Raw genomic sequence first — 19323 nt, 5'->3', positions numbered from 1 at the left:
CTGAGTAGCTGGGACTACGCCACCATGCCTAGCTTATTTTTGTATTTTTAGTAGAGACGGGGTTTTACCATGTTGGCTATGCTGGTCTCAAACTCCTGACCTCGGTGATCTGCGCACCTCGGCCTCCCAAAGTGCTGGGATTACAGGTATGAGCCACCACACCTGACCTGTACACCTTAAATTTTGGATTGGATAATGCTTGTTTATTTAACTTCACCATGAGTCGGTTCTCTTAGCTATAAAATACCATCTGTCTCATAGTATTATATACACTAACACAACAATACAATACCGTCTTAAAGAAGACAGAGATGAGAAGTGCCATCCGCTGCAGTCCAGCATGTACAGACATGCCAAGAAGGTATATAGCCTAAGTATGCTTTCATTCCTCCTAATACTTTTGAAATCTCTTGTGTGTTTCTTCTTCTTTGCTGGAAGTAAGCATTATCCTGAATTGTGTTTATTGTTTTTAAAATGCCTTTACCTCATATGAATATAATTGTAAACGAATAACTGTTTGGCCGGGTGGGGTAGCTCACACCTGTAATGCAGTGCTTTGGGAGGCCGAGGCAGAGGGATCACCTGAGGTCAGGAGATTGAGACTGGCTAACACAGTGAAACCCCGTCTCTACTAAAAATACAAAAATTTAGCCAGACATAGCGGCACATGCCTGTAGTCCCAGCTACTTGGGAGGGTGAGGCAGGAGAATCACTTGAACCCGGGAGGTGGAGGTTGCAGTGAGCTGAGATCGCACCACTGGACTCCAGCCTGGGTGACAGAGCGAGACTCTGTCTAAACAAAAAACAAGAAAAAAAAAAAAAAAGAATTAACTGTTTGCAAATACCTGTTTTTGAATTTTTTGGTCAGCACGAGTTGATCTTTTTCTTGTATTAGCCTCCAGTCCATTTTAAATATAACACTAATCTCATTCCATTCTGTCATATTTTCTACTACTATTCTACTATTTTTATTTTGTATATATTTGAAAATTTCTATAATAAAAGAAGAGAGGGAAAGACAAAAGCCCACAGTGATCTGTCTTCTTCCTAACTCACCTGGGAACAAAACAAAAACCTAATCCTAGTCTGCTGAAGAAGATATAATTTCTGAAGTTCTTTGGCAAAAGAACTAAAGCAAAAAGGAATTCCCAGTTGGAAACTGGGAAGAAAGCCCAGCTTACCTGGGACCAGGCAGTTAGTGACTTAGCATCCATGCCCTCCTTGTTCTTGATGATACTTCCTTGAGTGACAGCAGAGTGCTGAGGAGACAAAGCTGGGAAAAAGAAACATAAGTTAAGTTTGCTATGACTGGGAGGCTCCCTAAATTATCAGCCTAAACTTCTTCATACCAGCTGGGTATGACACAAACACCCACTATACAGAGGAACATCAGAGACATTCTATAAGCAAATCTACAGTGCCCAAAGCTCCCCAAGATTAGGAAGAGAAGAGCTACATAAATTGCATTTTTACCCCCTTAACCTCTGAAGTTCCACACCACATTTGAAGATTTAAAACTGAATGATCCTACCTACCATTACAAATTTTTTTTTTGAGGAAAAAAAATACCAAACCTGACCTAATCTAATAGTCTCACTTTACAGATTAAAAAAACAAGTGTTGTCTCCAGCTGGTCACAGAATGGAAGTCAGAGATAGAAGCCCAAGAAAAATGTGATGCACCATTACTGGCTTGAAGATGGTGCAGTGTGAGGAACATGGCAGTCTCCAGCAGCAAAGAGCAGCACCAGCTGAAAGCCAGCTAGGAAGCAGGGACCTCAGTCCTGCAGCCACAAGGAACTGAATTCTGCCAAGAAGAGTGAACTTGAAAGTGAATTTTTCCCCACAGCCTCCAGATGAGAACCAGTCCAGGTGATACCCTGATTTCAGCCTTTGGACACCCTGAGCAGAGAACCCAGCCATGCTGTGCTTGCACCGCTTCTGACCAACAGAGCTCATAATAAGGAAATGCTGTTCGAAGCTGCCAAGTTTGTAGTAATATGCTACAAGCAATAGAAAACTAATATAGCCAATTACATTTTACAGATAATTTAAACATTAAGGAAAAATATTATATATTTACCTGTGTAGTTACCATTTGCCAGTGCTGTTTACTCGTTTGTGTAGATCCAGATCTCCATTTGGTTTCATTTCCTTTCTCTCTCAAACACATTCTTTAACGTTTCTTGTAACGGGGGTCTCCTGGTGATAAATTCTTTCAGCTTTTTTATAGCTAACAATGTCTTTTTTGTGCCTTTGGTTTTTTTTTAAACAGCCATACGGTACAATTCAACCATTTAAACTGTATTCAGTGGGTTTTGGTATATTACATAATTTTTTAAATTGTAGTAAAATAATTTTTTTTTGCCATTTTAACTGTTTTTAAGCATCCAATTCAGTGGCATTAATTACATTCACAGTGTGGTGCGACCATCACCACTATGTAATTCCAAAACTTTTCCATCGCTCCAAACAGAATCTCTGGTACCCACTCAGTGGTAACTCCATATTCTCCCCTATTCCCCTGGAAGCCCCTAATCTACGTTCTGTCTCTATGAATTTGTCTATTCTACTTAGGTCATATAAGTGGAATCATACAATATTTGCCCTTTTGAGTCTGGCTTATTTCACTGAGTATACATTTTTCAAGGTTCATCTACGTTTTAACATGTATCAAAACCTCACTCTTTTTTAATGACTCTTTTCAAATATTCCATTGTGTAGAGACTACATTTTGTTACCCACTCACCTGTTGACGAACACTTGTGTTGTTTCCATCTTTTGGTTATTATGAATAACACTGCCATGAGCACTGGCATACAAGTACCTGTTTGAGTTCCTACATTCAATTCCTTTGGGTGTACACCTAGGACTGAAACAGCTGGGTCATATGGTTTTATGTTTAGCTTTTTGAGGAACCATCAAACTGTTTTCCATAGTGGCTGCATTATTTTTACATTCACACTAGGAATATATATGCATATTCTAATTTCTCTACATCCTTGCCAAATACTTGTTATTCTATTTTTTTAAAATTACAGCCATCCTAGTTAGGATGAAGTGACATCTCATTGTAGTTTTTACATTTCCCTAATGACTGATGATGTTGAGCATATTTTCATGTACTTACTAGCGATTTGTATATCTTGTTTACAGAAATGTCAAGTCCTTTGCCCACGTTTACAATTGGGTTGTGTGTATTGTTGAGTTGTAGGAGTTCTTTGTATATTCTAAATATTAAACCCTTACCAGATACATGATTTGCAAATAGTTTCTCCAACTCTTTTTTTTTTTTTCTTTTTTTTGGAGACGGAGTCTCACTCTGTCACCCAGGTTGGAGTGCGGTGGCACGATCTCGGCTCACTGCAACCTCCACCTCCCGGGTTCAAGCAATTCTTGTGCCTCAGCCTGTAGCAGGGACTACAGGCATGCAAAGCTAATTTTTTGTATTTTTTAGTAGAGACGGGGTTTCACCATGTTGGCCAGGCTGGTCTCGAACTCTTGACCTCAGGTGATCTGCCCGCCTCGGCCTCCCAGTGCTAGGATTACAGGCATGAGCCACTGCACCTGGCCTGTTTCTCCCATGCTATAAGTTGAGTTACCTTTGTTGTTGAAAGATGTTTTTTCCTGAATGTGTAATTCTATTTAATAGGTAGACAGTTATTTTTTTCTTTCAGTACTTTGTAGATATAGTTCCACTCTTCTTAGATGTCTTATTTCTGGTAAGAAATACAATGTAATCCCTTATTCCTCTGTATATAGCATGTATTTTCCTTCTGGATGCTTTTGAGATTTTCCCTTTTATTGATTTGAGTAATCTGATTATTATTTTCCTTGGTATACTTTTCATGTTTCTGGTGTTTAGAGTTCCTTGAGCTTCTTGAATTTGCGAGTTTATAGTTTCATTAAGTTTTGACATTTCCAGCTGTTATTTCTTCATATATTTCTCCATCCCTCCTTTACTCTCTTCTTCAGGGACTCCAATTACTCATATGATAGGCTACCTGATGCTATCTATCCACAGCTTACTCAAGTTCTTTTCATTTTTTTTTTCTGGTTTCTTTTTTTCTCTCTGCATTTCATTTTGGATAGTTTTACTGCTATGCCTTCAAGTTCACCCAACTTTTCTTCTGGAAATCTAATCTGCTGTTAACCTGGTTTATTTTCATTTCAGACAATATAGGTTTTCTCCCTAGAATCTCAATTTTTTTTAATACTTTCTATTGCTGTACTTACCTTCTTAGCTATATGAAATACAGTTATAACTAATGTTTTACTATCCTCCTCTGCTAATAGTAATATCTATGTTAAGTTTGGATGAGTTTCAAATCATTATTACCGTCCTCACTACGGGCCATGTTTTCATCTCTTTGCATGCTTAGTGAATTTGATTGGATGTCAGATACTGTGGATGTTATTGTATTGGATGCTGGGCATTTTTATATTACTATAAATTTCCTTAAGCTTTGTTTTAGGATGCAGTTAGGTTACTTGGAAACAGTTTGATCCTTTTGGGTCTTTCTTTTACAATTTGCTAGATAGATTTAGCAGTGCCTAGTATAGGGCTAATTATCCCCCATTAGTGAAGCAAGACCTTCTTGATAGATACTGATCGGGTAGACACGACCTATCCAATGCTCCAGGAATTGGAAGAGTTTTCCAGTCTGGCTGGTGGGAATAGACACTCTTCTCAGCCCTATGTGAACAACAGATACTGTTCCCAATAATCCTTTAGAGGACTCTTTCCCTGGCTCAAGTAGTTTCCTCACATGTATGTACTGATCTGTGCTCTGCTGAATACTTGCGGGAGAACCTTTGCAGATCTCCAGAATTCTCCTGCTGTAAGATGCTCTCTTACAGAAGCCATATTGCTTTTACTTATGTGATCGTGCATAAAATTGAAAACGAAACCCTTAAATCTTCAGAAGACACAGCAAACAATATACAGGAACAAAGTACAAAAGAAATGCAAATGTAAACATATAGGAAATAGTCAAATTTAGTATTCAAAAAATAGAAATTAAAAAAATCTAAATTTAAAACAAATTTAAAATGCAATGTTTATAAACTTCTGCTTCCAGCCAAAATGGAATACGAGACAACAGAATTAACCTCTTGCCCCAACAACAACAAAACAGACAAAATACATTAAACAGTGGTTTTCAAGAACAAGAGGGATAAAATAGTATTGACCTCATAGGGTTATTGTGGGAATTAAATGAGTTAGTATTTGTAAAACATAGAATGGTGCCTGACAGATGGTAAGATTAAAAAAAAAAAAAAAGACGTCTAGTGACCCAGTAACACAAGTGTCTTTCTTTTCTTTTTTTCAAAGTCGAGGCCTCATTCTTGTCACCTAGGCCAGAGTGTGGTGGCACGATCATAGCTTACCATAGCCTCAAACTCTTGGGCTCAAGTGATCCTCCCTCCTCAGCTTCCCAAGTAGATAGAACTACAGGTGTGAGCCACTGCACCTGGTTTTTTTTTTTTTTTTTTTTTTTGAGACAGGGTTTTACTCCATCATCCAGGCTGGAGTACAGTGGCAAAAGCACAGCTCACTGCAGTTTTGACCTCCTGGGCTCAAGTGATCCTCCCGCCTCAGCCTCCTGAGTATCTGGGACCACAGGCACATGCCATCACGCTCAGTTAATCTTTAAATTTTTGTAGAGACAGGGTCTCACTATGTTGCCCAGGCTGGTTTCAAAGTCTTGGGCTCAAGCAATCCAAAGTGCTGGGATTACAGGTGTGAGCCACCATGCCCAGCCTGGCTAATTAAAAAAAATTTTTTTGCAGAGATAGGGGTCTCATTATGTTGCCCAGGCTAGTCTAGAACTCCTAGCCTCAAGCAGTCCTCATGCTTTGGCCTCCTAAAGTGCTGGGCCTCTCAAAGTGCTCAAAGTACAGATGTAAGCCACTGCGCCCAACCAGCAAGTGTCTTTCTAGAGTTTCTTTTTAACATCCAATCAGTCACAACAACCTGTAAATTCCCTCTCTTAAATGTCTTCCACCAACTCCTACTGCCGTGACCCTGATTCAGGCCCTCATAATTCTTGACCTAGAGACCTCCTACTTGACTTCTTTGCCTTTGGTCTCTCTCACTCCAATGAGTGTTTGCAGCAACATCATCTCTGTAAAACACAAAAGTTTCACTCCCTGTTTAAAATTCCCTTTTGATCTCCAAGTACGTATAGAAAAATGGACAAAGTCTTTGGCATAGATTTAGGATCCTCTGTGATTGTGGCTTTTCTACCTCCCTAAGCCCTAAATGTTTTATCAAAGTAACACATTTCCCTATAACCATGCTGAACCACTTGAGTTGCCTGAACATCTTTATCTATGTTATTCCTATGCCAGATATGTTCTTCCTTTTCTTGTCTCTTGGTAAAACCTTAACCATGTTGCAAGATCAAACATTATCCCTTTTTATGTCATTACCTAATTTCTCCAGGAAGTTTTAGTGTTTCTTACTCTTTGCTCCCACAGCCACCAAAAGAAGCAGCAACAATGACTGAATTAAAGTACAGCAAGAGAGATCCACAATTAGCTGACCAAAGGGTCATGTCCTTATGGGGAGAAGTCTCTGACATCAGGTACAGGTCTCTGTCCTTACCCTGTTTTTAATCCTTTCACCAGCAATATAAGTAAGGATCAGTTACAAATTTTAGCTGACAATAAAGGCAATGACATACTATTTGAGGAAATTAAGATATACAAGTGGATGCTATATGTACTTTGTATGGATGTTATCACAGGAGTACAAGCTTCCTTTTAAGGAGTCAGAATGCCATAGTTAGCAGGATAAAGAGGTGAATGAACCCAGATGGTTCCTTTATTCATCCCTTTTTACACCAGACATTAACTGAATACTTACAATATGCCAAGTACTATTCTAGGGGCTGAGAATAGAGTAGTAGCCATTCAGACATGGGTCCTTCCCTCATAGAGCTTGCTTTTCAAGATAAGCAAAGGCTGAAGTAACTGGAAACATTCAGCCAGAAAAAAATTACTTACAGGAAGCAAGAAAATAGTTTTTACACATTTGCACATCCTATCCTCGGAATATTTATTCTGAGTTGTGGCACAGGGCAGGATTAGAACATATGTGTGGAGTCACAAAGAAGTCAGTTACGGCCAGGCGCGGTGGCTCACGCTTGTAATCCCAGCACTTTGGGAGGCCGAGGTGGGCGGATCACGAGGTCAGGAGATCGAGACCATGGTGAAACCCCGTCTCTACTAAAAATACAAAAAATTAGCCGGGCATGGTGGCAGGCGCCTGTAGTCCCAGCTACTCAGAGAGGCTGAGGCAGGAGAATGGCGTGAACCCAGGAGGCAGAGCTTGCAGTGAGCCGAGATTGCGCCACTGCACTCCAGCCTGGGCGACAGAGCGAGACTCCGTCTCAAAAAAAAAAAAAAAAAAGAAGTCAGTTACAAGTCAATATAATAAGATACTGTTAATCAAATGACATATCTGGAAATAGTACTGGCACCCTAGGGAGGTTACTGTGGCCTCAAACTCCTGGGCTCAAGTGATCCTCCCAAGCAGCTAGAACTACAGGTAAGAGCCACTGTACCCGGCTAATTTTTTTTTTTTTTTTTGACAGGGTCTCAAAATTTCTGGTCACTAATAAATTTTCAATAGGATCTCATTTAAAAAAAAAACTATAGTAAGGCTTCTGGTTTAGACAGACACATAAGGTCCATTCTAATAACTACCATAATTATAAATAGCTTGGGTTAGGTCTCACTCAATTCTAATCTCCCTTAGCAACTACTTCTAGATAACTCACTCAAACCTTTATCTAACCCAGTGGTTTTAAACTCTGGCTGCACACTGGAATTGCTAAGTATGTCTGGCATTTATTGATACCTGGGTCCCATACCAAGAGATTCTGATTTAATTATCTGAGATGGGGTTAAGGATTTTTTTTTTTTTTAAGAGCTCCACTTGGTACAAATGAATGTATAGCCAAGGTTGAGAAACACAAATGTAAACCATTATTTATTTAATTCTAGGTTTCTACCATTCTTGAGGTATTCAGATCCATCACAAAGGACCCTTTTATGTGACTGGCCAAAACTGACTTCTCTAAAGTATCAGTCATTCTCAGAGCAGGGATACTGGAAGAAGTTTTGTTTATTTTAAGGAACACCTGGTAAGTTAATAACTATCTTAGTGTTATAGATTTGGAACTTCTGCCATTTTAATAAATCTTTAGCGAACACTTATGTTTCTAGCTCTGTACCAGGCCCTAAGGATAGAAATGTGAACAAGGTATTTATCCCTTACCTCAAGCAGCTGAGGCTAGTTGAAGAAACTAAAAACACACATTTACAGTAGAGTTTGACTACTGCTATAATAACAGCAATGGACAAGGGCTCATGGGAGCATAGAAGGTGGTTTCTAACACAGCCTAATGGTTTCAGGGAGGAACGGGCTCAGTGTCAGAGCTGGTTTGGTAGGTAAGGGAGGTTGGGGAACATCGTGAGCAAAGGCAGTGCCTAAGAAGATTATGTGTAAGGGGAAGAAGTTCAATACTTCTAGTGCATATAGTTTAGGCCAGAGAACAAAAAGAAACAGGGCCAGAGGTGTGCAAAGCCAGATCTAGGTCACAGCCAGTCAAGAATGCCATTCTCAGAAATGTGGACTCTGTCCTAAATGTTGTAAGCCAGGAAACAATATTAGTGTCTTCAAAGTGCTCTTCTAGGGGTAGCTGTGTAATGGACTAGAGGAAGATATAATGGTAGCAAAAAAAAAAAAAAAAAAAAAAAAAAACAGGTAGTAGGCTAATACTTTAATCCAGAAGATTTGGGAACACAAATTAGGGCCATGATGGTAGAAATGGAGAACAGGTAGATTTGGGTAGGGTCAGTATGTCCTGGAATTTGACTGAATGTGGGTGTGAGAAAGGGCTAGCAGATTCACATGACTCTCAGGTTTCTGTGTGACTAAATGGAGAACAGTATCAGAAGGGTTAGGTACTAGAGAAATGATGTGATTGGTTTTGAACATAGTGAGTAGGCCACATGAACACAGTGAGTAAGCCACAGGGAAGTGGCATCTAGGAGGCTGTATTTAAATGTGAGGGTTATCCAGATGTACATCATCTGCCTTCCATATTTGTATTCTATCTGAATCCATTCAAGCTGCCTGGCTATATACTCAAACAGGACAAGCTTTTCGGGAGGAGGATGGTCTTTTGGCGCGTATTTAAGAGTAACTATATTCTCCTATAAGATATAAGTGAAGTAAACACATGAATAAAGGAGTCTAAGGGGGATCATATGTTCCTATCAACAACCCTGTGACATATTTCATATAAAGCTTACTAAGAAACAGTAATATTCAATAGTGCCACATAATGGTATTATCAGATGAAACCATGGCATAAAACCAACCAAAGAGAACTTGAAGAGTGAAATAAACGGTAGGACCTGGATTATAGAGAAAAATCAACATTTAGGAAGCAAATGAAAGAGAAGCCCAAAAAGGAGGCAGAGAACCACCAGATAAAGAGATCTAAGATATGTAAAATGTCAAGGATGGGTAGATCAAAATAGAGTTACATAAGCTAAGGATTGAAAGGTATTGGATTGGTTAGATAAGCCTTCACTAATAATTGGAGGAGATCAGTTTCAATACACTAGTGGAAACAGCAGACAAATTCCACAATAGGAATGAAAAGTTTGGAAGTGGAGAAGGAAGAGAAAGGGCAGGTAGAAGAGGTGGTGGGGTCAGAGTGGAGACTAAAAACAGAGGAAGCAATTAATAGACAAGGGAGTTGGAACTAGAGGAAAGAGAAGGGGGAAAGGATGGGGTCAAATCTCTGATGAAGGCATCAGGCTTGTAAAGGAAGAAGGATGCTTCATTTTCTCTTACCTCCTGGAAGTCAGGATAGGTGGGATGTTGACAATTAGCAGGCAGTTCAATAAAAATGTGAGTCAAAAAAGAAATCAAGGCTATATGCTAACAATGGGAGGAACAACAGGTGGCCATGATCATTGAGGACGGTGATAAAGGTTTGGGCCATGCAGTGACAAACTAGCAAAAGCTGCTGACAAAAGATAAACTGAGGTTACGGAGAGTATGTCTGTCATACTTGTCTGCTTAGCTGTGATTTCCTCAAGCAGCACTCGCTGCCTGGACAGAAGAAAAGGCACACTGTGCAGTGGTTCTAGGCTGGGATTTCTATGTGTGCAGGTAATGCAGAGCAAGGGAAGTAAGAATGCCCTATGTGAGACAAGTGTGCAATCAACAACAGGATCTAGTTTTGGTATAGACATGAGTCAAGGAAGGAGCTGACAGATTTGAGGAGAACCGCCAAGAAGAGTCATGAGAATAAGGACATAAAAGAGCCAGAAGAACAAGGGGTAAGAGTCAGAAAGAGGGATACCGAAGTTTGCAGAGTCTGTACTGTTTGGGTGTGAGGCACACAGGAGTGATGACATGAGCAGAACGAAGTGAAGAGCCTCCAGAGATGAGAAGGCAAGGTAGGCTCAGTTCATATAATTAAGTCCTGGAACACTGCAATGCCACAGAGGAAAGCTGTTTCAAATCCTCTCCTGACGATGTCCAGCATTATTTATTTCCTGTTTTGGCTGCAGCAGCATAATGGATCTTGGTATTCAGGGAGCACTGAGTGCCCTTTCCCCAGCTCACAGTGCAGAGTTTGGAGCCCAACTTACTATTTGGTCACTGCTGTGTAAGAACAAAAGGTGAGAGGTAGTCCAGATGCTCTGAGATCCAATAATCTTCCCAGTAAGACAAGGCAGACCCATGAAAGGCAAAAGACAATTCTATATGCGCACACTAAGATCAAAAGGCATTCAGGTAGCTACCAGGGTGACTGAGCGTCCCCTACCTGAGAAGCTCTTTTTAAGATGTTAGGAACGCAACTATGAGAATAATTTCCCTCCCTCAAGCAGATTGTAACCATGGAAGGATGTTAAAAGCCCAGTACCACAGACATGAAGAGAATGGAGAAAGGAAATGTGGCTGGGGAAATCTGCAAAACTTCCTGGGGAACGAGAAACTGGAACAACAATGCGAAAAGGTCCGATATTAGGAGTTAGAAAGCACAGCAACAGCCATTCCACAATGTGAGCTTTACATTTGCAAAGAGGAGATTTTTCTTCCCACCTCCAAATGGTAATATCTCCTAGGAGACAAAGACTATAATTCAGTTTGTGAACGTGAATGTTACAATAAAGTCTATATTTTCTACCAGATGTGGTCACAAAAAATGTTTATAATCACTCCATTTTTCTTCTGAGGCAAAGTCAAAATATGGTGCCAGAGAAGAGAAAGGGAGACCATTTTTGCTTTGGTAAACTCTTAAGGACAGAGTGCTGTATTAGTTTTCCATTGCTGCCAATTATCAAAACTTTGTGGTTTTCAACAACACACATTTATTATATAACAGTTCTGGAGGTCAGAAGTCTGATACAGGTCTCGGAGGGCTAAAATTAAGGTGTTGGCAGAGCTGCGTTCCTTGTGGAGGCTCTAGAGAAGAATCTATTTCCTTGCCCTGTCCAGTGTCTAGGACCATCTACACTCCTTGGCTCCTGACCCTTCCTCCACCTGCAAAGCCAGCAATGATACATTTCTCTGTGCCTTTCTTTCACGGTTATATTTCCCTGATTGCTCACCTTCTTATCCCCTTTTTACTTTTTTTTTTTTTTTGAGATGGAGTTTTGCTCTGTTGCCCAGGCTGGAGTGCAGTGGCGCAATCTCTGCTCATTGCAACCTCTGCCTCTCGGGTTCAAGTGATTCTCCTGCCTCAGCCTCCCATGTAGCTGGGATTACAGGCGCAGGCCACCACACCCAGCTATTTTTTTTTTTTTTGTATTTTTAGTAGCGACAGGGTTTCACCATGTCGGCCAGGCTGGTCTCGAACTCCTGACCTCAGGTGATCTCCCGACCTTGGCTTCCCAAAGTGCTGGGATTACAGGCGTGAGCCACCGTGCCCAGCCACCCAGCTCTTTTACTTTTAAGGACCCCTGTTTTACACTAAGCCCATCAAAATAATCCAGGGTAATCTCTCCCCATCTTGAAGTCCTTCATTGAATCACATCTGCAAATTCTATTTTGCAATATAAGGTAAAATATTCCCAGGTGCTGGAGATATCTCTGGGGAGCCATTATTTTGCCTGCCACAAGGGCAGAGATGCGCTGAAAAGAAGCTTCAAGTATCAGTAAGAAGTTACTATTTGAGGCACAAGCAGTTCCAAAGCACAGCTCCAATCAAACACTTAGCGTACAAGTTTCACAACAATGTTCTAGACCCTTTTCAACTTAATGCCCACTACATTTGCCCCATATTCTCTAAGGATCACTTTAATGCCATCTATGCTGTGAGGCCTTCCCACTATCTCAGACAGAATCAGCGGTTCTATCATCAGTAAACACGAAGGACTCTGCCCATGCCCTATTCCAGCACTTCAACACTGCCTTACCAAAATTTGTCTGTCTCCCTTATGAGACAGTGAACTACTTGAGAATTAGGACAGTCTCATTCTAAATCCTGGGAAGAGGCTAGCAAAGTGCTTAGCACTTCATATTCATTCACTCTGACATCTGACTATACTTAACCAGCTCTCACAATGACAGGCACAACCTCGTCAGGAACCGCATTTCACTTGGGGACATGGAGTACATGTTCATTAATAAAGAGAACAGGGTCTCTTCAAGTTCTGAATAGGTTTACCAGTATTTGCTTCAGCAAAGGGCAAGGTATGATCAGCAAAAAGGACCCAGCAACCGCAAAGTTAAAACTTGGTAAACAATAGACATGGCAAAGATATATTTAAAGATACAAAAGGCAAAGATCCTGCATCTGTCAAAACTCAGCAAATGTACACTTATGATTTGCACTTTTCATGTTATGTAAATTTTACATCTAAAGAAAAATCTAAGCAAATACAGAATTCTAGTCAATAATACACATGCATTCTGAAATTTTTAGGGAATATGTACCCATGTCAATTTACTTAGAAAAAAATAAAAAAACACAATGAACTGATGGATAAAAAGAGGGACAGATGGGTATGTGTTAAAATTAGGTACAGTAAAACACTAATGGTAGAGTCTAGATGGGAAGGTTTATAAGTATTCACTGGAAACTTCTTTTAAGTTAGCTGTATGCTCAAAATTTTTCATAATAAAATATTGAACAGGAAATGTTAGGATCAGGCAGCAAGGAGATATTGTGTGGAAAGAGGAAAAAATAATGCTCTTGGATATTCATTATGAGTCAAAGAGGCACATATACAGACAAAGGTGGCCTATATCATACCTAGTCCCAACCTTGCTTCATAGCCAGAAGAATTAAAAGCCCTGGCTGACATGAGACAGGCTAGAAAGAGTACTACTGATGAAAGTAGAAGAGTCTCTTGTAGGCACAACAGGGATATTAACAATAAGAAATTTCTTTTTCCCTAAAATACTTTTTTTTTTGAGATAGAGTTTCGCTCTTGTTGCTCTTGTTAATTTAAGATGTGTATCTCAAATCTCTGCCCTTGTGACCGGCATATGTTAATTAGCTGGGCGTGGTGGCAGGCGCCTGTAATCCCAGCTACTAGGGAGGTTGAGGCAGGAGAACTGCTTGAACCCAGGAGGCAGAGGTTGCAGTGAGCCAAGATCGCGCCATTGCACTCTAGCCTGGGCAACAAGAGCAAAACTCCATCTCAAAAAAAAAAAAAAAAAAATTATCAGATTTTCTTGACAATTGAATATAATCTATAAACAGAACTGTTTTTATTCTTACTCATCCTTTATTCTTCTACATTGCCTAGTAAGGTTTTGAAGTTTTTCTCACATAGTTCACATATATTTCTAGCTAAAATTATTTTCTTCCTATTGTGAAGACTTTTTAAAAATAAAAGTATGTGCTAACTTGTTGAGGACGGCAATCAATCTATTAGCTTATATATTTCCTTTTCAGTCACTTTACTACAAATTATTGATAGTAATTGAATCTCTTCTCATTTTGGGGACTTAATTACTTAATTAATAAGGATAATTTTGTAATCTCTTTTCCAGAAGGTAAGCCTCATATCTACTTAAATATTGTCCGAAGTAGAATTTCCAGACAGTGCTTATATAAAATACTGATAAGCACAAATTCTCATTTAATTTATGATGTGTATCTCAAATCTCTGCCCTTGTGACTGGCATATGCTAAGAGCTAAAGAAATGCATGCTGAGAGAAGTAATCAAAAAACAAATGTAACTTTCAAAAAGAGGCAGGAGCGTGTGCAACTTACCATCCAGGAGGCTTTGGAAGATGGGAGACAATTTTAATAAAACAGAAGAGATTAGTTACGTCACAGGAGAAAAGTGAGTGTGGAGGTGATTTTTTCAAAGGGGTAGGGAAGATTTGTGCTATCCAGTTCTCGGAGACCTAACTGCAGTCATCTCTAACCTAATAACACTTGTTGGCTGGCATTCTGGGTGACATCCTGCCTTCCCTTTTACTTTTTTTTTTTTTAATTAACAGTATCTTTCTGCAATTAATGTATAGCTAGAATTGAAACTGTTCACCTTCTGCATACACTTTGGGTGGGATCTACGTACCAAATCTTGATGTTTACCTTATCTTTGACACTATATTATGTGCTAGATGGTGTATATATAATTTTAATTAACAAATCTAGTGTCAAGGGAAAATAAAAATATAATTAAACTTATGATCTGTCTCTGAAAATAAAAAAAGTAGATTAAACACACAAACACGCCTCCAGTTAATCTATTTGATTAAAAAACAAAACAAAGATGAGGAAGCTAGGAGCTAGAGATGCAGGATTTGTTTTTAAAAGACCACACACAAATTGGCGTCACTATTTCAACAAATACTAGAAAGGCCATACGCAAAATTTTAAACATCTATCCCAGCTGGGGGGAAAAATGGAAGCTAGACTAGAAGAAACCTTATTTTGTATTACTGAAAATATCTTCTTCAAACTTACCACCACCCCCGCCCACTCTGCGTCAATCTCCAGGTGCAGCCGTTATTCTCCACAGAACAAGAACGTCCGCCGTGAACGCAGGGGCCGCGCGAGGGAAAGAGAGTGACTGAGGCAAGGGGTGACGATCACTGTTAAATTTTTTCATTGACGAAATTACCGTCTACCTAGAAATACGAAGCTAATACACTGCTACATTACTAAAGGGCTCAACACGCGTCTGATTACGATGCAAACACAAAATTCAGCACTTTCGTATATACCTGCAATAAGCAACTAGAAGGTTCGGTGGGAGAAAGCGATCCCGTCACAAAGGCAGCAGCAACGGCAAAACAGAGAATGCGACTCCATTCACCAGCGTAGCGCGAAGAGCGGCCTCAGAGGTGAGTCTGAGGCCGGCCCGGCACGGCGGCGCCACCTCCCCGTGGCCTGACGTCACGCACGCGCACGCGCCCCCCACCCCCCCGCCCCCATTGGTCCTACGCTGGCCCCTGCCGCGCACGCACGCACACGCACCCTCAACACACACCGTTACGCACGCGCCCCAGCCTGGCGTTCAGGCCGCGCCCCGCCCCCAGTCCGTCAGCTGCGCGCCCCGGGACCCTAGAGCCGGCGATTCCTCGCCGGCGCCCCAGCCGCTACCTTGTGCCGGACACTGCGGGCCTTCCGCCGAGAGCGCGTTCGTGACGCACAGACCAGGCTCCTCCGCGGGGCGGCGCACGAACTCCTGGGAAACGTAGTTCGGCCTCGCGTCCCTCTGAGGCGGGACCGCGGACGCCTGGAGGCAAGCACTGAGGACGGGTGAGCAAGCGGGGCTGTGGCTCGTTCACCCGGGAGGAGTCCCTCGTGGGCTCAGCCTCGCCCGCTGAGTTCTCCTGCGTGCAAGGATCGCCTCACGGGAGTCTGAGCAGCGGGGAGCCTGCCCGAGAGGCGGCGGTGGTAGAGGCCCTTGAGGGAGGAGGGGCTCCTTACTGGGTGCGAGTGCAGCGCGGGGAGCGAGTGGGGACCAGGGGCGCGCGGGGCGGAGGGGTCCCGGGCTGGCTGCGGGTGCCACGCAGGGAGCGCCGGGCGCCGGGGACGCGCGTTTGCCTCCTTCTCTAAGCAACACGGGAGGGCTGAGGGTGCACGCCTCACTGTCCAGCAGCCTCTCTTGAATCTCTAAATCTAGTAATGGGTTGAATCACAGCCATCATTTTTTTCATTTATAGCCTTATACTGCGGTTGAATGCGATGTGGTTTTATTTCCCTAATACTCTGGTGTATTCAATTGGCTGTTTTTCTTTGACTTCACCTATGCTCACAAGATTGCATTTTAATCTTTTTGTGTACTATCCTTGCCTGTTATACTAACAAGATTTTACAAGCTTCATGAATAATTTGGACAGCACAGTCTCTCCTATTCTGTAAAACAGGTCACCACCCCGCACCGCCTCCAAAAGTTTGGTACAATTTGGTCTTAAAATATGTAGTACGCATTTAACTTCTGACTCAGTTTTTTTGTTGTTGTTTTTTTTTTTTGAGACTGTTTCGCTCTTTGTTGCCCAGGCTGGAGTGCAGTGGCGCGATCTTGGCTCACCGCAACCTCCGCCTCCCGGGTTCAAGTGATTCTTCTGCCTCAGCCTTCTGAGTTGCCGGGATTACAGACATGAGCCATGCCCAGCTGATTCTGTATTTTTAGTGGAGACGGGGTTTCTCCATGTTGGTCAGGCTGGTCTGGAACTCCCGACCTCAGGTGATCCGCCCGCCTCGGCCTCCCAAAGCGCTGGGATTACAAGCGTGAGCCACTGCACCCGGCCCTGACTCAATTTTTTAAAAGTCTCATTGATTAGGTTTTTTAGTTCGCGTTCTGTTTTAGATACCTTTTCCTAGATAATTGTTTTTAATCTAATTTTTCAAATTCATTGGCATAAAATTGCCGATGCTATTTTATCACTATAAGTAATTTCTATGGTGATTTTTAAAATCACCACTTTTTAATATTTTGAAATAACTGCTGTAATTGTTATTTTTTCTTTTTTGAACCTAATTATCTAGGCCTTTTTTTCTTGATTACTCCTATAAGGTATATATGTACATTAGTCTTTTCAAAAATGTAGATTTGCTTTTGCTTTTTTGTTGTTGTTTTGGTCTTTTTGGGGGAGGAGGGTCCTATTACAGTAAGTTTTGCTCTTAATTTTTATATTTTTCTTTTACTTTGTCTCTGTTTTTATACTTTTTTTTTTTTTCGAGACAGAGTTTCACTCTGTCTCCAGGCTGGAGTGCAGTGGCGCGATCTCGGCTCACTGTAGCCTCCGCCACCCTGACGCAAGGGATTCTCCTGCCTCAGGCCCCACCACGCCCGGCTAATCCGGCTAATTTTTGTTTTTGTTTGTTTGTTTTTGAGAAAGAGTCTCTCTCTGTCACCCAAGCGGGAATGCAATGGCAGGATCTCAGCTCACTGCAACTTCCACATCCCGGGTTCAAGCCATTCTCCTGCCTCAGCCTCTGGAATAGCTGGGATCACAGGCGCACACTGCCATGCCCAGCTAGATGGGAAACGGAGCGGCGTTACTGTTACTGTTGAGAAGTCCTGTTTCATACCTGCTAATGTTCCTTTATGTGTAATCTGTTTATCATCTCTTGAAGCTCTTTGGTATTCAAAAATTTCATGATGATGTGTGTTCTAATTATTTAAAGAAATTACTTGCTTTGATGGATCAATTCTTAGATACTGTGTTTTTATAAGGAATAAAACTTAGTTTCTGGCCGGGCACTGTGGTTCACGCCTGTAATCTCAGCATTTTGGGAGGCCCGAGGGGGGGTGGGGGGATCATGAGGTCAGGAGTTGAAGACCAGGCTGGCCAAGATGGTGAAACCCCGTCTCTACTACTAAAAATACAAAAATTAGCCGGGTGTGGTGGCCAGCACCTGTAATCCCAGCTACTTGGGAGGCTGAGGCAGAGAACTGCTTAAACCCAGGAGGCAGAGGTTTCAGTGAGTGGAGATTGCGCCACTGCACTCCAGCTTAGGCGACTCCGTCTCAAATAAAAAAAAAAAAAAAAAGTTTTCCTGTGTTTGTTTCTTCCCGTTTTTTCTTTCTGGAACTCTGAGTAATCTGGGGTTGGACTTTTAAATTGCTCATATAGTTGTCTTTTTTTACTTATTCTTACTTTTTCTTTTAGATTAGCTTTATTTATTCATTTATTGAAACAGAGTCTCACTGTGTTGCCCAGGCTGGAGTGCAGTGGCACATCTTGGCTCACTGCAACCTCCACCTCTTGGGTTCAAGCAATTTTCCTGCTTCAGCCTCCTGAGTAGCTGGGATTACAGGTGTGCACCAACACATCTAGCTTTTTTTTTTTTGTATTTTTAGTTGAGACGGAGTTTCACTATGTTGGCCAGGCTGGTCTTGGACTTCTGACCTCAAGTGATTCGCCCACCTGGGCTCCCAAAGTGCTGGATTACAGGCGTGAGCCACTGTGTTCAGCCAAGATCAGCTTTCTAGAAAAGTTCCTTTAGTGTATCTTTTTTTTTTTTTTTTTTTTTTTGAGACGGAGTCTCGCTTTGTTGCCCGAGCTGGAGTGCAGTGGCACGATCTTGGCTCACTGCAAGCTCCGCCTTCCAGGTTCACGCCATTCTCCTGCCTCACACTCCCGTGTAGCTGGGACTACAGGCACCCACCACCACGCCCAGCTAATTTTTTATATTTTTAGTAGAGACAGGGTTTCACTGTAACCAGGATGGTCTCGATCTCCTGACCTCGTGATCCACCCACCTCAGCCTCCCAAAGTACTGGGATTTCAGGCGTGAGCCACTGTGCCCAGCCTGAAGTTTATCTTTTAACCCTTGTACCTTTTGGGGGGAGTTTTTAAATTATAATTTTTAATTTCCTGGGAAATTAAAAAAAAAATCCATAGAGTTGTATTCTTATTTCATAGAGGAAATATCTCTCTGATTATTTTTCAAATTATGAAATTTTCAAACACATACACAAATATAATAGTATAGTGTACCAATCATCCTATTTTGTTTTTTCCTGATGAGAAGATGTACATATTTAGAATTAGACAGCTGGATTCAGTTTAGATTATTCAGTTTTGTTGGCAACATCCAGAGCACGGTAACCAGGAGCCAGTCAAACATATGCCTTCTTCTCTCCATCAGGCCTGATCAAAGTGTTGACCTTGGCCACATCAGTGTCATAGAGCTTCTTCACAAGCCTGTGAGGAGGGCTTGTTGACCTGGTGCTTTTGGCTTTAAGATCCACAATGAGCACAAGTGTGTTACCTTCTATCCTCTTCATGGCAGACTCAGTAGGAATTTGATGATAGCATGGTGGTCAATCTTGTTTCTCCTGAGGGTGCTCTTCTGAAGATACGTGGGC

General features: G+C 41.6%; 2 protein-coding genes across 17 annotated transcripts in view; one reads left to right on the top strand and one right to left on the bottom strand.

Annotated features, from left to right (window-relative positions):
- ZNF10 (zinc finger protein 10) overlaps positions 1-15379 on the bottom strand; it is a 36351-nt gene extending 20972 nt beyond the window's left edge. For 8 of the 12 annotated variants that reach the window (XR_008650395.2, XR_010115008.1, XR_010115007.1 and 5 more), the window contains exon 1: positions 1182-7408. Coding sequence is in view for 4 of the 12 variants with exons in the window: in XM_055240011.2 (XP_055095986.1) it covers positions 1182-1214 (33 nt within the window). In the remaining 8 variants the exon portion in view is untranslated. Of the gene's footprint in view, positions 1-1181; positions 7409-14963; positions 15142-15223 lie in introns of those variants that run through there. The other 4 variants (XM_055240011.2, XM_055240013.2, XM_055240010.2 and 1 more) reach the window with 4 other exon arrangements.
- Positions 15322-19323, top strand: part of ZNF891 (zinc finger protein 891) — a 57593-nt gene continuing 53591 nt past the window's right edge. For 4 of the 5 annotated variants that reach the window (XM_063614809.1, XM_063614808.1, XM_063614810.1 and 1 more), the window contains exon 1: positions 15470-15761. The gene's annotated coding sequence lies outside the window, so the exon portion shown is untranslated. Of the gene's footprint in view, positions 15344-15469; positions 15762-19323 lie in introns of those variants that run through there. The other variant, XM_063614811.1, reaches the window with a different exon arrangement.

The sequence above is a fragment of the Symphalangus syndactylus genome, chromosome 13 (assembly GCF_028878055.3).
Source record: "Symphalangus syndactylus isolate Jambi chromosome 13, NHGRI_mSymSyn1-v2.1_pri, whole genome shotgun sequence".
Classification (NCBI taxonomy): domain Eukaryota; kingdom Metazoa; phylum Chordata; class Mammalia; order Primates; family Hylobatidae; genus Symphalangus; species Symphalangus syndactylus.
The sequence above is the reverse complement of the archived record's forward strand: the minus strand, read 5'-3'. Positions and strand labels throughout refer to the sequence as shown.